Source organism: Anolis carolinensis, chromosome 5 (genome assembly GCF_035594765.1).
Source record: "Anolis carolinensis isolate JA03-04 chromosome 5, rAnoCar3.1.pri, whole genome shotgun sequence".
Taxonomy (NCBI): domain Eukaryota; kingdom Metazoa; phylum Chordata; class Lepidosauria; order Squamata; family Dactyloidae; genus Anolis; species Anolis carolinensis.
The window spans coordinates 76,077,238-76,092,310 of NC_085845.1; the positions used below are offsets into that span (position 1 = coordinate 76,077,238).

The window sequence follows — 15,073 nt, forward strand, 5'->3', positions numbered from 1 at the left end:
CCCTGTGATCAGTTCACCATAACAATTTGAAGACACACGGCATCCATTTCTCCTCTTGCAAGTCCTGGTTTAGGTTTACATCCCATGCGTCACTCATAGGATCATAACCTTGAAAGGGATCACAAGGACTATCTGGTGCAGAAATACACAACCAAGCCCTCCTGAAAGATGCCTGTCCTGTTTAAAGGCCTCAAAAGATGGAAAGTCTACCATCCTCCAAGGCAATCGAACAGTTTTTTTGGGCATAAGGAGAGAGTTCTAATGTTTAGGTACAACATGTCATTTGACTTTCATGTTCTAGTCTCAAGAGCAGCAGAAACTAAGCCTGCTCTATTACAGTAAAGTCTCACTTATCCAACATAAACGGGCCAGCAGAATGTTGGATAAGTGAAAATGTTGGATAATAAGGAGGGATTAAGGAAAAGTCTATTAAACGTCAAATTGCGTTATGATTTTACAAATTAAGCACCAAAACATCATGTTTTACAACAAATAGACAGAAAAAGCAGTTCAATACTCGATAACTTTATGTAGTAATTCCTGTATTTACGAACGCAGTAACATTATGTAGTAATTCCTGTATTTATGAATTTAGCACCAAAACATTGCAATGTATTGAAAACATTGGCTACAAAAACATTGACTACTGAAAGGCAGACTGCGTTGGATAATACAGAACGTTGGATAAGCAAAGGTTAGATAAGTGAGACTACTGTATTTGAATTTGAATCCATTGCTCTGTACCAGTGGTTCTCAACCTGTAGGATGCTTTGGCCTTCAACTCCCAGAAATCCTAACACCTGGTAAGCTGGTTGGGATTTCTGGGAGCTCTAGGCCAAAAACATTTATATATTGTAATTTTTATTGTATTTAATAGTTTTAATTGATTTTATGTATTGTTTGATATTGTTTTTGTGTGGGCATCGAATTGTTGCCATTGTTGTAAGCTGCCCTGAGTCCCTTCGGGTGAGAAGGACGGGATACAAATGTTGGAAATAAATAAATAAACATCTGTGGACCCCAGGTTGAGAACCACTGCTCTGAAACTCTGACTCTCCTTGGGTTCCCCAGTGGGTGGGACCACCTCGTTGGCCTTCCTCGCCTCGCCATTGGCTGCCTCCCGCCAATTGGGCCGAGCGGTTGGTTGCCGGCCACGCCACTCACGGGGATTGACCTTCCCTTTTTCAATGCCGCTGTCAAAGTTGATCACCGGGGCGATGGAGAGAAGGGAAGAGGAGGAGGAGAAGGAAGAAGCGGGAGATTATTAGTCCAGTTTTGGCCAGCACACAGCGGATCCCTGTAGATCTATCTCGGCGATCGGTTCAGCAAATAAGGAGAGGGCTAGGGAGGCGGCGCAGTCGAGAGGCGATTAGAGACACACAGAGAGAGGAGCAGCCGGCAAAGGCAGAGGACGGGGAGCTTGGCTCTCTCTGATTTGGACCCTCCGATCCCAAGCTAGAGCCTCCCTCCTGTCTCTGTGTCTCTTCCCTCCTCCTCCTCTTCCTCCTCCCTCCCCCAACCATGACCGTCTCGGGTTTCACCTCGTAAAGATGGCGGTGGGGGATCGCTGCAACCTTTAGACTCATGACTGTCAGAAACATCGCCTCCATTTGTAATATGGTGAGTAGTCCTGGAGGGCAAGGGCTGGGCTGGGCTTCTTTTGGGGAGAGCGGGGATGGGGTGCCAAAAGCAGGAGGTGGGGCTCCTTCCTGCCAGGTTTGCAGGGCCGCCCCTTTCCAGAGTCACAAGCTAGAGAGAGAGAGAGAGAGAGAGAGAGAGGCTTTCCTGAGAGGAAAGGGCCGCCAAGGAGCCCTCCTTGCAGAAGATTGGGCCCCGCCTTGGCCTGGAAAAGTCCCCAATCCGTAGAATCTGCACCTCAACCCTCCCAGAGTTATGTCTCTAAGGGGGCATCTGCACTGTTGAATTCCTGCAGTTTGGCACCACTTTGACCTGCCCTAGCTCAGTGCTATGGAATCTTGGGAGCTGTAGTTTGGCAAGCTCTTTAACCTTCTTCCAAAACTACCCGAGGAATCTGTATCACAACCAAGTCGCAACACTAAGAACAGACCACGGAACAACAGACTGGTTCACGATTGGATTACGGCAGAGCTGTATACTCTCACCCAGGCACCCTACCTATTCAACTTGTATGCAGAACACATCATGCGACGTGTGGGCTTGATGAATCCCAGGCTGGAGTTAAAATTTCTGGAAGAAACATTAACAACCTTAGATATGCAGATGATACCACTCTGATGGCTGAAAGTGAGGAGGAGCTGAGGAGCCTTATAACCAAGGTGAAAGAATAATAATAATAATAAAAACTTTATTTATATACCGCCCTATCTCCTTAAGGGCCCCTGGTGGCACAGTGTGTTAAAGCGCTGAGCTGCTGAACTTGCGGACCAAAAGGTCCCAGATTCAAATCCCGGGAGTGGAATGAGCGCCCGCTGTTAGCCCCAGCTTCTTCCAACCTAGCAGTTTGAAAACATGCAAATGTGAGTAGATCAATAGATACCGCTTAGGCAGGAAGGTAATGGCGCTCCATGCAGTCATGCTGGCCACATTACCTTGGAGATGTCTATGGACAATGTTGGCTCTTCGGCCTAGAAATGGAGATGAGCACCAACCCCCAGAGTCAGTCACGACTGGACATAACGTCAGGGGAAACCTTTACCTTTTTTACTATCTCCTCGAGGGACTCAGAGCGGTTTCCAGGAAACATACAACAAGTTAAAATCCACACAGCTATTAAAACATAATACAAACTAGACATATAGTCATATAACAAGGATTGACAACCAATGACAGAACTCCATCAAAACCCAGGCATAGTGACCAGGGTTCAACATTAAGTGGTCGGCTATACAGTGCTAGGTGTGTCAGATGCTACAATACATAGTGGATAGGGAGGTGGGTAAGTTGCTAAGTAAGAACATAGCTGGCAGGCCAAAGGGAGCTCTACTCAAAGATCTGCTGAAACCACCAGGTTTTCAGATCCTTATGAAATGAGGATAAAATAGGGGCTTGTCTGATCTCTCTGGGAAGGGCATTCCAGAGCCAGGGAGACACCACTGAGAAGGCCCTCTCCCTTGTCCCCACCAACCGTGTTTGTGACGGCGGTAGGAGCAAAAGGAGGGCCTCCCCGGAGGATCTTAGAGCAAAAGTGCAAAAGCTGGGTTGCAGTTAAACATCCAGAAAACCAAGATGATGGCAACCAGACTGATTGATAACTTGCAAATAGAGGGAGAAAACGTGGAGGCAGTGATGGACTTTGCATTTCTAGGAGCAAAGATCACTGCAGATGCAGACTGCAGCCAGGAAATCAGAAGACATTTACTTCTTGGGAGGAGAGCAATAACCAATCTCGATAGAATAGTGAAGAGTAGAGACATCACATTGGCAACAAAGGTCCGCATAGTTGAAGCAATGGTATTCCCCGTAGTAACCTATGGATGTGAGAGCTGAACCAAAAGAAAGGCTGAGAACTGTGGCGTTAGAGGAAAATTCTGAGAGGTCTCGGACCGCAAAAAGATCCAACCAGTCTATCCTCCAGAAAATAATGCCTGACTGCTGACTGGAGTGAAGGATATTAGAAGCAAAGATGAAGTACTTTGGCCACATAATGAGAAGACAGGCAAGCTTGGAGAAGACAGTGATGCTGGGGAAAATGGAAAGAAAAAGGAAGAGGGGCCGACCAAGGGCAAGATGGATGGTGACTGGCTTGACCTTGAAGGAGCTGGGGTGGCAACAGCCGACGGAGCTCTGGCATGGGCTGGTCCATGAGCTCACAAAGAGTCCGAAGCGAATGAACGAATAAATAACAACAAAACTATGCCTACCAGTATTCCAAAGCCTTCAGCTGTGGTGGTTAATGTAGTGTCAAAGTGCGTTAGTTCTACAGTATAGATGTATGCTCTCTGTGTCTGTATTGGAAAAATTGCAGAAAGGTAGCATTACTCAAGCAGAGATGATACCTGAAGTGTGTGTGAGTGGCAGGGGCATATAATCCAGATTATCAAAATGGATAATCCACATCATCTGCTTTGAACTGGATAATGTGAGCCTACACTGCCATATCATCCAGATTATCAAAGCAGCAATCCACATTATCTGCTTTGAACTGGATTATATAAATCTGCACTGCCATATCATCCAGATTTTCAAAGCAGACAATCCACATTATCTGCTTTGAACTGGATTATATGAATCTGCACACACATACACTCCAGTTCAAAGCAGATCACCTGGATTTTATATGGCAGTGTAGAAGGGGCCCATGTTTCCTACCCAGTTGAACCAGACCCAATTTAACCAGGCACAACTTCCAGAGAAGTTAAACTGCTGCAATCAAAGCAGCCCAAGAAACTCCTTCAAGGCGAACAGGTTTTTCTTCAGCACAAGCTTTCTAGGAAGTGCAGCTCCTTCTTCATCAGATGTAACCAGATGTAAAAGGTGAACATCTGGTTTCAAGGTTTCTCCCTTGAAGATGTTCTGTGCCTTCAAGTCATTTCCCAACCTAAGGTGATCCCGTCACTGTGGCCCCTTCCACCCAGCTGAATAAAATCCCACATCTGCTTTGAACGGAAATATGTGCCCGTGTGGACTCAGATAACCCAATTCAAAGCAAATACTGTTGGATTTTCTGCCTTGATATTCTAGGTTATATGGCTGGGTAAAAGGGCCCATCAACCATTGTGAGTCCCTTTGGGGAGAGAGGGCAGGTTATAAATTAATTCCCATATTGTATTCTCCCAGCCTGGCAAAAAAGTGTTTATTATGGGATTTATATCCTTCCTTGCCCCAATTCTGGGGCCTCTTCCAAACAGCCATATAACCCAGAATATCAGGGCAGAAAATCACACAATATCTGCTTTGAACTGGGTTATCTGAGTCCAAACTGCCATATACTCAAAGCTGATAATGTGAGATTTTATTCATCTGTGAGAAGGGGCCTGGGACTCAAGGCAGCTAATAAAATTACACTATGTAATAAAATTGGAACAAATTCTGTTCCTGGTTTGAAATTGTAATTTCCTGTTTAATTGTGTGGAACGTACTTTGTAAGTAATTGTTATGCACCAGAAACTTTGTTTTTTTGGCTGCCACAAATTGTGTTGAATTGGTTGAGACTCTATGAGATATTCATTGAAAAACGAGAGCAAACTGTGCTGCAGGGTGTCCCGCAAAAACAAAGTTTTTGCAATTTAATAAACCTTTTCCATGTTTTTTTCTGATAGAACCAATTAGAAAAAGACATTTGTAACCCGGGAACAAAAAGTGTGTTACATAGTGTTATTTAAGCTTGGACAATGTTAAAACATGCAAAAATTAGTAACATGATTTCTTATTATTTAAAAATAAATAATGCATAGAATTAAAAAGATTGAAAACATTGGCTGAAATTATAGTTCTTTCAAATTTGCTGAGTAAGATTACATATGGCCCACTTAGTGGTCTCCAGGAAATGAAGGAAGGGGTTTGCTCAGTTTTATTCTTTCTGTTATGTTTGCCAAGAATTTTAGTTCAACTAAAGTTGTGGTTGACACAGTTTACCCTTCTTATCCAAAGGTGTCAAGATTCCCAGCCCAATGAATGTGTCTTCTCTCCTCACTCTTGCTTAAAGTTATGATTCAGAATTGAGATTGGGATGGCAAAAAGGTTGACTCACTTAAGGATGGAGGAACTGAACTCCTGCTTGAAGGACATGAGTCCAGTTGTACTGTAGGAAAACTTGTAGCTCTTCAGAGACATATGGTGGGCTGTGTCACTTCTGTGTCCAAGTGGTTTGAATCTTACTCAGCAAGGTGGAACATGGTGCCGTGGTTCGAATGTTGAACCAATGCTTCGCGAGACTAGGGTTCAAGCCACTGCTCAGCCCTTGGAAACCCCCCAGAGTGACCTTGGGTAGCTCACACACTCTTAGCCTGAGGAAATGGCAAACCACCTCTGAATAAATCCTGTCAAAAAAAGCCTTCTGAGAGGGTTGTCATAAATCAGAATTGACTTGAAGTTGAGGACTGAAGCCTAAAACATATGGAAGGCTTTTGAGCACAATGGGACAACCCCACCAATTTGATATGGCAGTCCATCAATAGCTACAAAGGGAGAGTGTAATTTTTTGTGTGTGTCAGGAGGTATTTGAGAAACTTCAAGTCGCTTCTGGAGTGAGAGAATCAGCTGTCTGCAAAGACATTACTCAGGAAATGTCCTGATGTTTTACCATTTTGTGAGAGGTTTCTCTCATGTCCCCACATGAGAAGCTGGAGCTGACAAATGGGAGCTCACCCAGCTCCCCAAATTAGAACCACTGACTTTTCGGTCAGCAAACCTGCCGGCTCAAGGGTTTTAACCCATTGTGCCACTGGAGGCTCCTGGACAGTGTAATAAAACTTGATGGTACCTCCTCTCTGTAGATTTTTAAGCAGAGGTTGGATGGCCATCTGTTGGGAGTGCTTTGATTGGTTCTTCCTGCATGTCAGGAGGTTGGGTTGGATGACCCTTGTGTTCTCTTCCAACTTCAGGATTCTATGGTTAAAGCTGCCTCCTGACATTGAGAAGCTCAAGGCAAAATGTGCATTGAGGCCTCTTCCTTAAGCTCCGTGTGGGTAGTGGTTAGACCAGGCATGGGCAAACTTTGGCCCTCCAGGTATTTTGGACTTCAATTTCTACAATTCCTAACAGCTGGTAGGCTGTTAGGAATTATGGAAGTTGTAGTCCAGAACACCTGGAAGGCTGAAGTTTGCCCATGCTTGGGTTAGACTAAGAAAATCAAAGATGTTATTACTATTACTACTACTACTACTACTATGTTTATTTATACCCCACTTTTTTTCTCCACAAGGAGACTCAAAGCAGTTTACATTAAAAGCACTTCAATAAAATTTATAATCTCACTGATGAAAATCTCGTGAGATGACTTTGAGCCAGGCTTACCTTATTCATGAGGTTGTGAGGACAGTATAAAGTCGGAGAGGAGTACCATTTGTGAGACATACTTAAAAGTCACAACATAGTTGGACAGGATTGCTACTGTTAGCACTACCTATGGCTCTAAGCATTTGGCTCCTCTTGTTGTGACAAAAAGAAACCACAAGCAAGAGAGTTTGTGTTGTGATCCCCCCTTGCTTTGTAGACTTTAAACTAGAGGAATTTTGGAATCTAATATTAGTAATATAGTTTGTGGAATCTATAATAGTAGAATTCACGGAATGAGTTGACAATAATGTGGTAATTCTAATATTGACATAACCCTCTTCATGTGGATCAGGTCCCACATGAAGCCCAGAACAGTTGCCCCTGTGGCGCACTGACATATGGCACAATGGTTTGTAAGTGGAGTCTGGGCACTGGAGAAAAAACATCAGAACTAGTTGCTGTTATTCATCTCATACCATTAGAGTCAATGGGACTGCAGCGGTATAAGGATTTTCACAATTCCACATTGAACTAAATTCACTTTTTTTGAAATAATCATCCTGTATGTTTCAATTATGGTTTTCAATTTCAAAAGACTAATCTCTAGAAGGATGGGTTTTGAAAGGACTTTTATTTCTTATCTATTTTAGATTTTTATGTTGTTGCTATAATATTTTCACAGCAGAAAGTGCACGGCTGCTTCAGCCATAAATTGGCCTGTGTTTCTATTCCTTAATATTTGAAACCAATCCAAATGTGGCAGAATCCAGGCCTGAACTGAGGTGGCAACTTACTTGTCTAGCACCAATTCATATATCCCTCCAATAGAGGTTCCAAAAAATGGAACTTTGCTATTGTTTTTGTTCTTGCTGCAGCAGAACAATGGTCTTCTGTGGTTCATATGTACATACAAATAAAGGGAAATCTGTCACTGTGACAGCTGTGTGCTTTTTCATGTCCAGTATTGTCATTCCCTTGTCAGTTTTGGACTATCACGTCCCCAGAGTTGGTACGTCGGCACAGTGCTTTGATTGGATATTATCTGCATTCATGGAAGATCTGAGCTGACCAGCTTCTTTAATCAAAGGAGCCACACACCCAGACCCTTTCCACACAGCTGAATAAAATCCCACATTTTCTGCTTTGAACTGGAATATATGGCAGTATGGACTCTGATAATCCAGTACAAAGCCGGTATCGTGGGATTTTCTGCCTTGATGTTCTGGGTTATATGGCTGTGTGGAAGGGCCCCCAGTAATTCAATGTTGAGGTCTCCTTGTGGAAAGAAAAATTGGAATAATAATAATAATAATAATAATAATAATAATGATTTCCTAGTAATAATTTCATTGTTTGCTATTGCAAGGTCAGATGGAATAAACACATGGGACAAATACTGCATAAAGGTATTCCTGCCACTATTATGGCTCAACAAATGACATTCCTTTCTTCTTTTGGAGCAGCAGGCAGCAATATATAGAAACAATGGTTAAAACAGGCTTTTCAAGGCATCTGTACTTTCAAAGGACAGATGCATTCCACAGGCAGCTCCTTAAAATGTATATTTAACCATGGTGGGTTGCTTTAAAAAAATTGTAGTGGACATTTATTGCTCTTACTGTCCTACTAGTAGGAAAATGTTTACATTCTGCCTTTTATGAGAGAATGTCGTTTTGACAAACTTTGCATTGGGAATTTCATTGGTCATCTTGCTTCTGAGACATTAATGAGGCTTGTTCTGCTGCGCTTGGTGTTTATAGCTCTTTTTTGGATAGGGGCCATATCTTCAGCTGGGTGACAGCTGTAATAAATCAGCCACATTGGATCTATTCACTAATGTATACAAATCTAAACAGAGAAGGGTCTGAATTGAAAAACATGCTTTGTCTTTAGCCATCCAGCTCTGCATTAAACTGCTCTGCCATTTCTTGTGTATTAGAATAGGCAGCTGATGTGAATAACTGGAATGCTCTGGTCAGATGTTTCATGTTGTTTAGCCTGGAGCTTCAAGACCAATGCTGCCCTGCTATGAAACGAGGGTGCATTTGTGCGGTAGAATGAATGCAGTGTGACACCACTTTGACTGCCATGGCTCAATGTTATCGATTCATGGGAGTTGTCCTTTTACAAGATCTTTAGCCTTTTTTTTGCCCAAGATTGCTGATGTCTCACCAAATTGAAAATTACAGGATTCCATCACAGGTAGCCACAGTAGTTAAAGTGGCATCAAACTACATTAATTCTATAGTATAGATCAGGGGTCCCCCAACTTTTAAAACGGGCGGCCAGTTCACGATCCTTCGGACCGTTGGAGGGCCGGACTATAGTTGGCCACCGAGCAATAATAATAATTAATAATAATAATAACAACAATAATAAAAAAGAGGGTTGGAAGAGACACTTTGGGCCATTGAGTCCAACCCCCTTCTGCCTTTGTGCACCAAAAGCACAAGCAAAGCACCCTTGACAGATATCCACCCAGCCTCAATATTATTATTATTATTATTATTATTATTATTATTATTAATAATAATAATAATAATAATAATAATAAGGGTTGTAAGAGAAGAAGAGGCCCCTTGGGTCATTTAGCCCAACTCCCTTCTGCCCTTGTGCCTTGGGGGCCGGATAAATAGCTTCGATGGGCCGCATCCGGCCCCCGGGCCTTAGTTTGGGGACCCCTGGTATAGATGCTTCCCAGATAAATATTTCAAGCAAGAAATCTTTGTGTCAAGAAAGGACAGCAAAATGTGAGTAAGGCCCCTTCTATACTGCAATATAAAATCCAGATTATCTGCTTTGAACTGGATTATATGGCATTTTAGGATCATATAATCCAGTTCAAAGCAGATAATATGGATATCTGCTTTGATAATCTGGATTATCTGGCAGTGTAGAAGGGCCCTTAGTTAATCTGTTATTATCAAGCCTTTCTTTATTTTAGTTTTTACTACCAAGGAGGGAGAGGGGCATTTGTAGCCTCTTCTACACAGCTGAATAAAATCCAACATTATCTGCTTTGAACTGGAAAATATGACAGTGTGGACTCAAATATCTCAGTTCAAATCAGATATTGTGAGATTTTCTGCCTTGATAATCTGGGTTATATGACTGTGTGGAAGGGCCCTGACTGGTTACAAAGCCAAAATAAAAATGTGGCAGGTTTAGCTCTAAAGTACTTTTCTTTGACTAGAGGTAGTGGCCACTGGTTGCTGTTCATTTGAGGCAGCAAACTGTCCTGAGTTGACCCTATTGCACATTGTTCTTCAGTGAAAATGCCTGAGGCACATAATAGTTCATGTGTGTTTGTACGCATACAGATTTGCTTGGGCTACTGGGATGAGAGGAAGCCAGGAACCATGAGTAAGCGGTGCATACTTTAGGATCTCCAAAGTCTTTCATCATTATACATTATTTTATTAATGAATGACCACATCATTAATGTGAGAGCCAGTGTGATGCAATGGTTTGAATTTTGGACTATGACACTGCAGGCCAAGGTTCAAATAGTTGCTCAGCCATGGAAAGCCACTATATGACCTTGGACAAGTCACACTCTCTCAGCCCCATATGAAAACAAAGGTTTCTGAACAAATCATGCAAAACATTTTGAGGGTGGGAGTTGTTTATATCTCCCACCTAACTTCCAGGTTCTGCAAGAACAGTCATGTTCAATGTCATCTTTCTTCCTCCATATGGTGACCCCGCATGCCCTTTGCTGATGATCTCTCACCCATCATTCTTCAAACTTGGGGAATGGAGCTTGCCTATAGGGTAGAGCCATGGTTCTTCATCATCTGTGGGCTCACAACCATGTTGTCGTCACAAGCACTTTATCAGAATGCACTGAGAGTCTTTTCTTTTACTTTCATTGCCAGAAGACACTCCAACAAAACTCATGCTGGGGTGCTTGATAGCTTCCATTATGAAGTTAAAGTCTTATGAGGTCATGTGAGCTGAAAAGTTTGAGGTCTCTAGAGGAAGACATGCCCCTTCCACACAGTTGTATAAAATCCACATTGAACTGGATTATATGGCAGTGTGGACTCAGATAATACAGTGCAAAGCAGATATTATGGATTATCTGCCTTGATATTCTGGGTTATTTGATTGTGGAAGAGCCCTATGATTCAATTGTTTGTAAAGTTTCATAAAGACAGTTCCCAGGTTATAAATCTCACTTCCTAATTGGTTCTATCATACAAACATGGAAAAAGTTTACTAAACTGCAAAAATGTTGTTTCTGTATCTTCAGCACAATATCTCGTAGGGTCTCAAACAATTCAACATAGTTTATGGCAGCCACAAAAACAAAGTTTCTGGAGTGTAACAAGTAGTTTCAATATAAGTTCCACACAATTGAACAGGAAATAACACTTTAAAACCAGGAACAGGAAAAAAAAACAAATTTTGCTACATACTGTTACTGTATTTCATTACTCTCCTGTTTGTACTCCTTTGAAATATTTAAGAAACCTTACAGTGTCTGGGAAGAAAAAACCTGAACTGAGTGGCTTTTTTTTTACTCCAATGTGATAGTGGTTAGTTTTATTTCAGTTTTCTTTTACTGCTTGGTTTGACTATTTTCATTCATTAGCTAATGTGAAAGCAAATTTGAAGAACAGTGGGACTTGTTTGAATGGTGGCATCACATTCATTGCAAATATTACTTCACAATTGGTTGTTCGCAATATATTTCAGCTGTTGACAGTACTAGTTAGCTGACATTCATAATGTTTCATGAATATTACAAATTGCCATTATTTTTTCTAAAAAAAGGTTTCTGTTGAAAAAACAAATAAACAAATCAGAATTCCAAATACAAAAAAAGCTCAACAAGTATGTTGTACAACCCACCAGAAGAATTTGACAAAGTTGATATTTTTCGATCATAACCCACCAAATCTATGACACTATGGCCAGGTGCCTTGCTGTCTTGTGTATTTGGGGAGTGCAGCAGGTTAAACCGCTGTGCTGCTGAACTTGCTGACCAAAAAGTCAGTGGTTCGAATCCTGGGAGCAGGGTGAGCTCTTGCTATTAGCCCAGCTTCTGCCAATCTAGCAGTTCGAAAACATGCAAATGTGAGTAGATCAATAGGTACCACTCCAGCGGGAAGGTAATGGTGCTCCATGCTGTCATGCTGGCCACATGACCCTGGAGGTGTCTACGGACAATGCTGGCTCTTTGTCTTAGAAATGGAGATGAGCACCAACCCCCAGAGTTGGACACAACTAGACTTAATATCAAGGGGAAACCTTTACCTTTACTATTAAATGATAGATTATCAAATTCCCAATTTATTTACATCATAATGAAAGGCGACTTCCATGTCAGTGGAATGGTAAATGTTCACTGGGATTTAATCCAAACTTTAAAGTAGCTATCCAGGGAGCATCTTGGATATGTTCATCAAAATCTAGAGTGGATTCACAGCACCAGAAACACAAAAGCACAAGCTTGCATGCATCTCATATACACAAAGTAGACTTAAGAGCTAGTATGGTGATGAATGAATGGTAAGACAGAATTATTTGGTCCATGTCTTACTTCCCTCCTGAATTTTTGGTTAGTTTTAAGAAAGCCGTTGCCTTGGCATGTTTCAGCTCTGCATGCAATCTGGTCAGGATTCTACGGCTTCCCTTTCAGGGCTGTTGGATGGATTATTTTAGAAGGTATTTCAGTTGCTTTTAGTCTAATCACAATGACTACAATGAGATCCCAAAGGCTACAGGCTAAATGCCCCTGAATACCATCTGCTGGGAGAAACCCTAGGAAAAAACTTTTGTCTTCATTTGTTTTTTGTTTGTTTCCCAGACACTTGCAACTGACCTCTCTGGGAAAAGAGATAGAGGACTAGATGACCCATCCATTGCTGTGTGTTGTTGTGACGTGCTATCCTTTCCCAATTGCTACCAGTATGCTCTGCAGTGCGTTTTTCCCCATCACTCATATTTCCACAGTTTAGTTTGAGTTGCTCTGAGTTAACCGTTTGCTGCAGTTCCACTGCAGAGATGTGTATGGCTGTAGCTGCCATTTATAATTTTGTTTCCTGACATTATTTCATTTCCCCCCACCCTGTAAACCCTAAGAAATTCACAGAATTGCCATGAATCCACAGGCAATTTGAAAATATGCACGTACCCCTTGCCTGCTTTCTGAACAATAGCTAAAATAAGGTTTGAATTCAATGCAAAATGTCAACATGTTATAATAGCTTCTGATAGTGCCACATACATTACTGGTACTCAGGAAGGTAGTGTGTAATGTTGCTTATCAATCCCTGTGGTGAGAATCTGCAGGCTGAATAAATCTCAAAGAGAACATGGTTCCATACTGTGTGCTGCTGCTGAGTGTTTTATGTATTTTTAAAACCACACTCTGAAAACTGTATGGTCCAGTCTTTGAATATACATTTAGATGACAGTTGAAGCACAATTGCTGGTTTCTAGCTGCAGCAACTATATCTGGGACTCATTTCCTTGTAGGTCCTGGTGCTAAATATATCCTTTTATACTGAATACCCTAAAGGCCCCAGATCTCATCTGATCTTGAAAGTTCAGCAGGGTCAGTACTGGTTAGTACCTAGATGGGAGACTGTCAATGTATACCAGGTGCTGTAGGCTATACCTCAGAGGAAGAAAAAACCACCACTTAATACCCTTTACCCAAGAAAACCCTACACGATCCATGGGGTCACCATAAATCAACAGATTTTATTTATTTATTTATTGCATCAGAAGCAAATTGAGAATACAGTTATAATGTACAGAAAAACCATAAACAAAGTAAAAAAAACTTGGCATTATCCTAATTATTTTTTTTACCAGAAACTGACCACTTCAAGTGCCTCTAGTATCACTGTAAGAAGGTCCTCCATTGTGCATATGGCAGGGCTCTGACTGCATTGTGGTAGGAGGTTTTTGGTTTGCTTTTCTCCACACTCGCATGTTGTGGACTCCACTTTGTAGTCCCATTTCTTAAAATTAGCTCCGCATCTTGTGGTGCCAGAGCAAAGTCTGTTCAGCTCTTTCCAAGTCGCCCAGTCTTCTGTGTGCCCAAAGGGGAGTCCCTCATCCGGTATCAGCCACAAATTGAGGTTCTGGGTTCTAGCCTGCCACTTTTGGAGTCTAGCTTGCTGGGATGTTCCTGCGAATATCTCTGTAGATCCTAGGAAGCTATTTCTTGATTTCAGGTATTGGCTTGCTTGCTGATATCCAATCAGAGGGTGGGCAGGAGATGTCAATGCCTTGAACCTTTCATTACAGACTGCTACTTCCCTATGGATGTCAAGTGGTACAGTACCGGCTAAACAGTATAATTTCTCCAGTGGTGTGGGGCGTAGACATCCTGTGATAATGTGGCATGTCTCATTAAGAGCCACATCCACTGTTTTAACATGGTGAGATGTATTTCATACTGGGCATGCATATTCAGCAGCAGAGTAACAAAATGCAAGGGCAGATGTCTTCACTGTGTCTGCTTGTGATCCCCAGGCTGTGCCAGTCAGCTTTTGTATGATATTATTTCTAGCATTTGCTTCTTGCTTGATTTTCAAGCCGTGCTTCTTGTAAGTCAGAGCATGGTCCAGAGTAACTCCCAGATATTTTGGTGTGCTGCAATTCTCCAGTGGGATTCTTTCCTAGGTAATCATCAGACCTTGAGATGCTTGTCTGTTCTTAAGATGAAAAGCACAAGTTTGTGTTTTAGATGGATTAGGAATCAGTTGGTTTTCCCTGTAATAGCCAGTAAGAGCACCTAAAGCTTCAGAGAGCTTCTATTCAACCATTCCAAAGCCCCCTGCTTGAGTGGTGATGGCACAATCGTCAGTGTAGATGAAACTCTCTGTCCCTTCTGGCAGTGGCTGATCATTTGTGTAAACATTGATGGAGCAAGCACGCTCCCCTGAGGCAGATTGTTCTTTGGCACAATGGGTTAAACCTTTGTGCCGGCAGGACTGATAACTTGACAGTTGGGTTGCTGACCTGAAGATTGCAGGTACGAATCTAACCCGGGGAGAGTTTGGATGAGCTCCCTCTATCAGGGACATGAGAGAAGCCTCTGACAAGGATGGTAAAACATCAAAACATCCGGGCGTTCCCTGTGCAACGTTCTTGCAGACAGCCAATTCTCTCACACCAGACATCTCAGATTGGT

The 15,073-nt window shown here is 42.2% G+C and overlaps 1 protein-coding gene across 1 annotated transcript in view; it reads left to right on the forward strand.

Moving 5' to 3' along the window:
* The first annotated feature begins 1,165 nt into the window (after positions 1 to 1,165).
* Positions 1,166 to 15,073, forward strand: part of usp46 (ubiquitin specific peptidase 46) — a 40,484-nt gene continuing 26,576 nt past the window's right edge. The window contains exon 1 of the mRNA XM_003225311.4: positions 1,166 to 1,620. Within this exon, the coding sequence (XP_003225359.1) occupies positions 1,585 to 1,620 (36 nt within the window). The 5' untranslated portion in view covers positions 1,166 to 1,584. The remainder of the gene's footprint in view (positions 1,621 to 15,073) is intronic.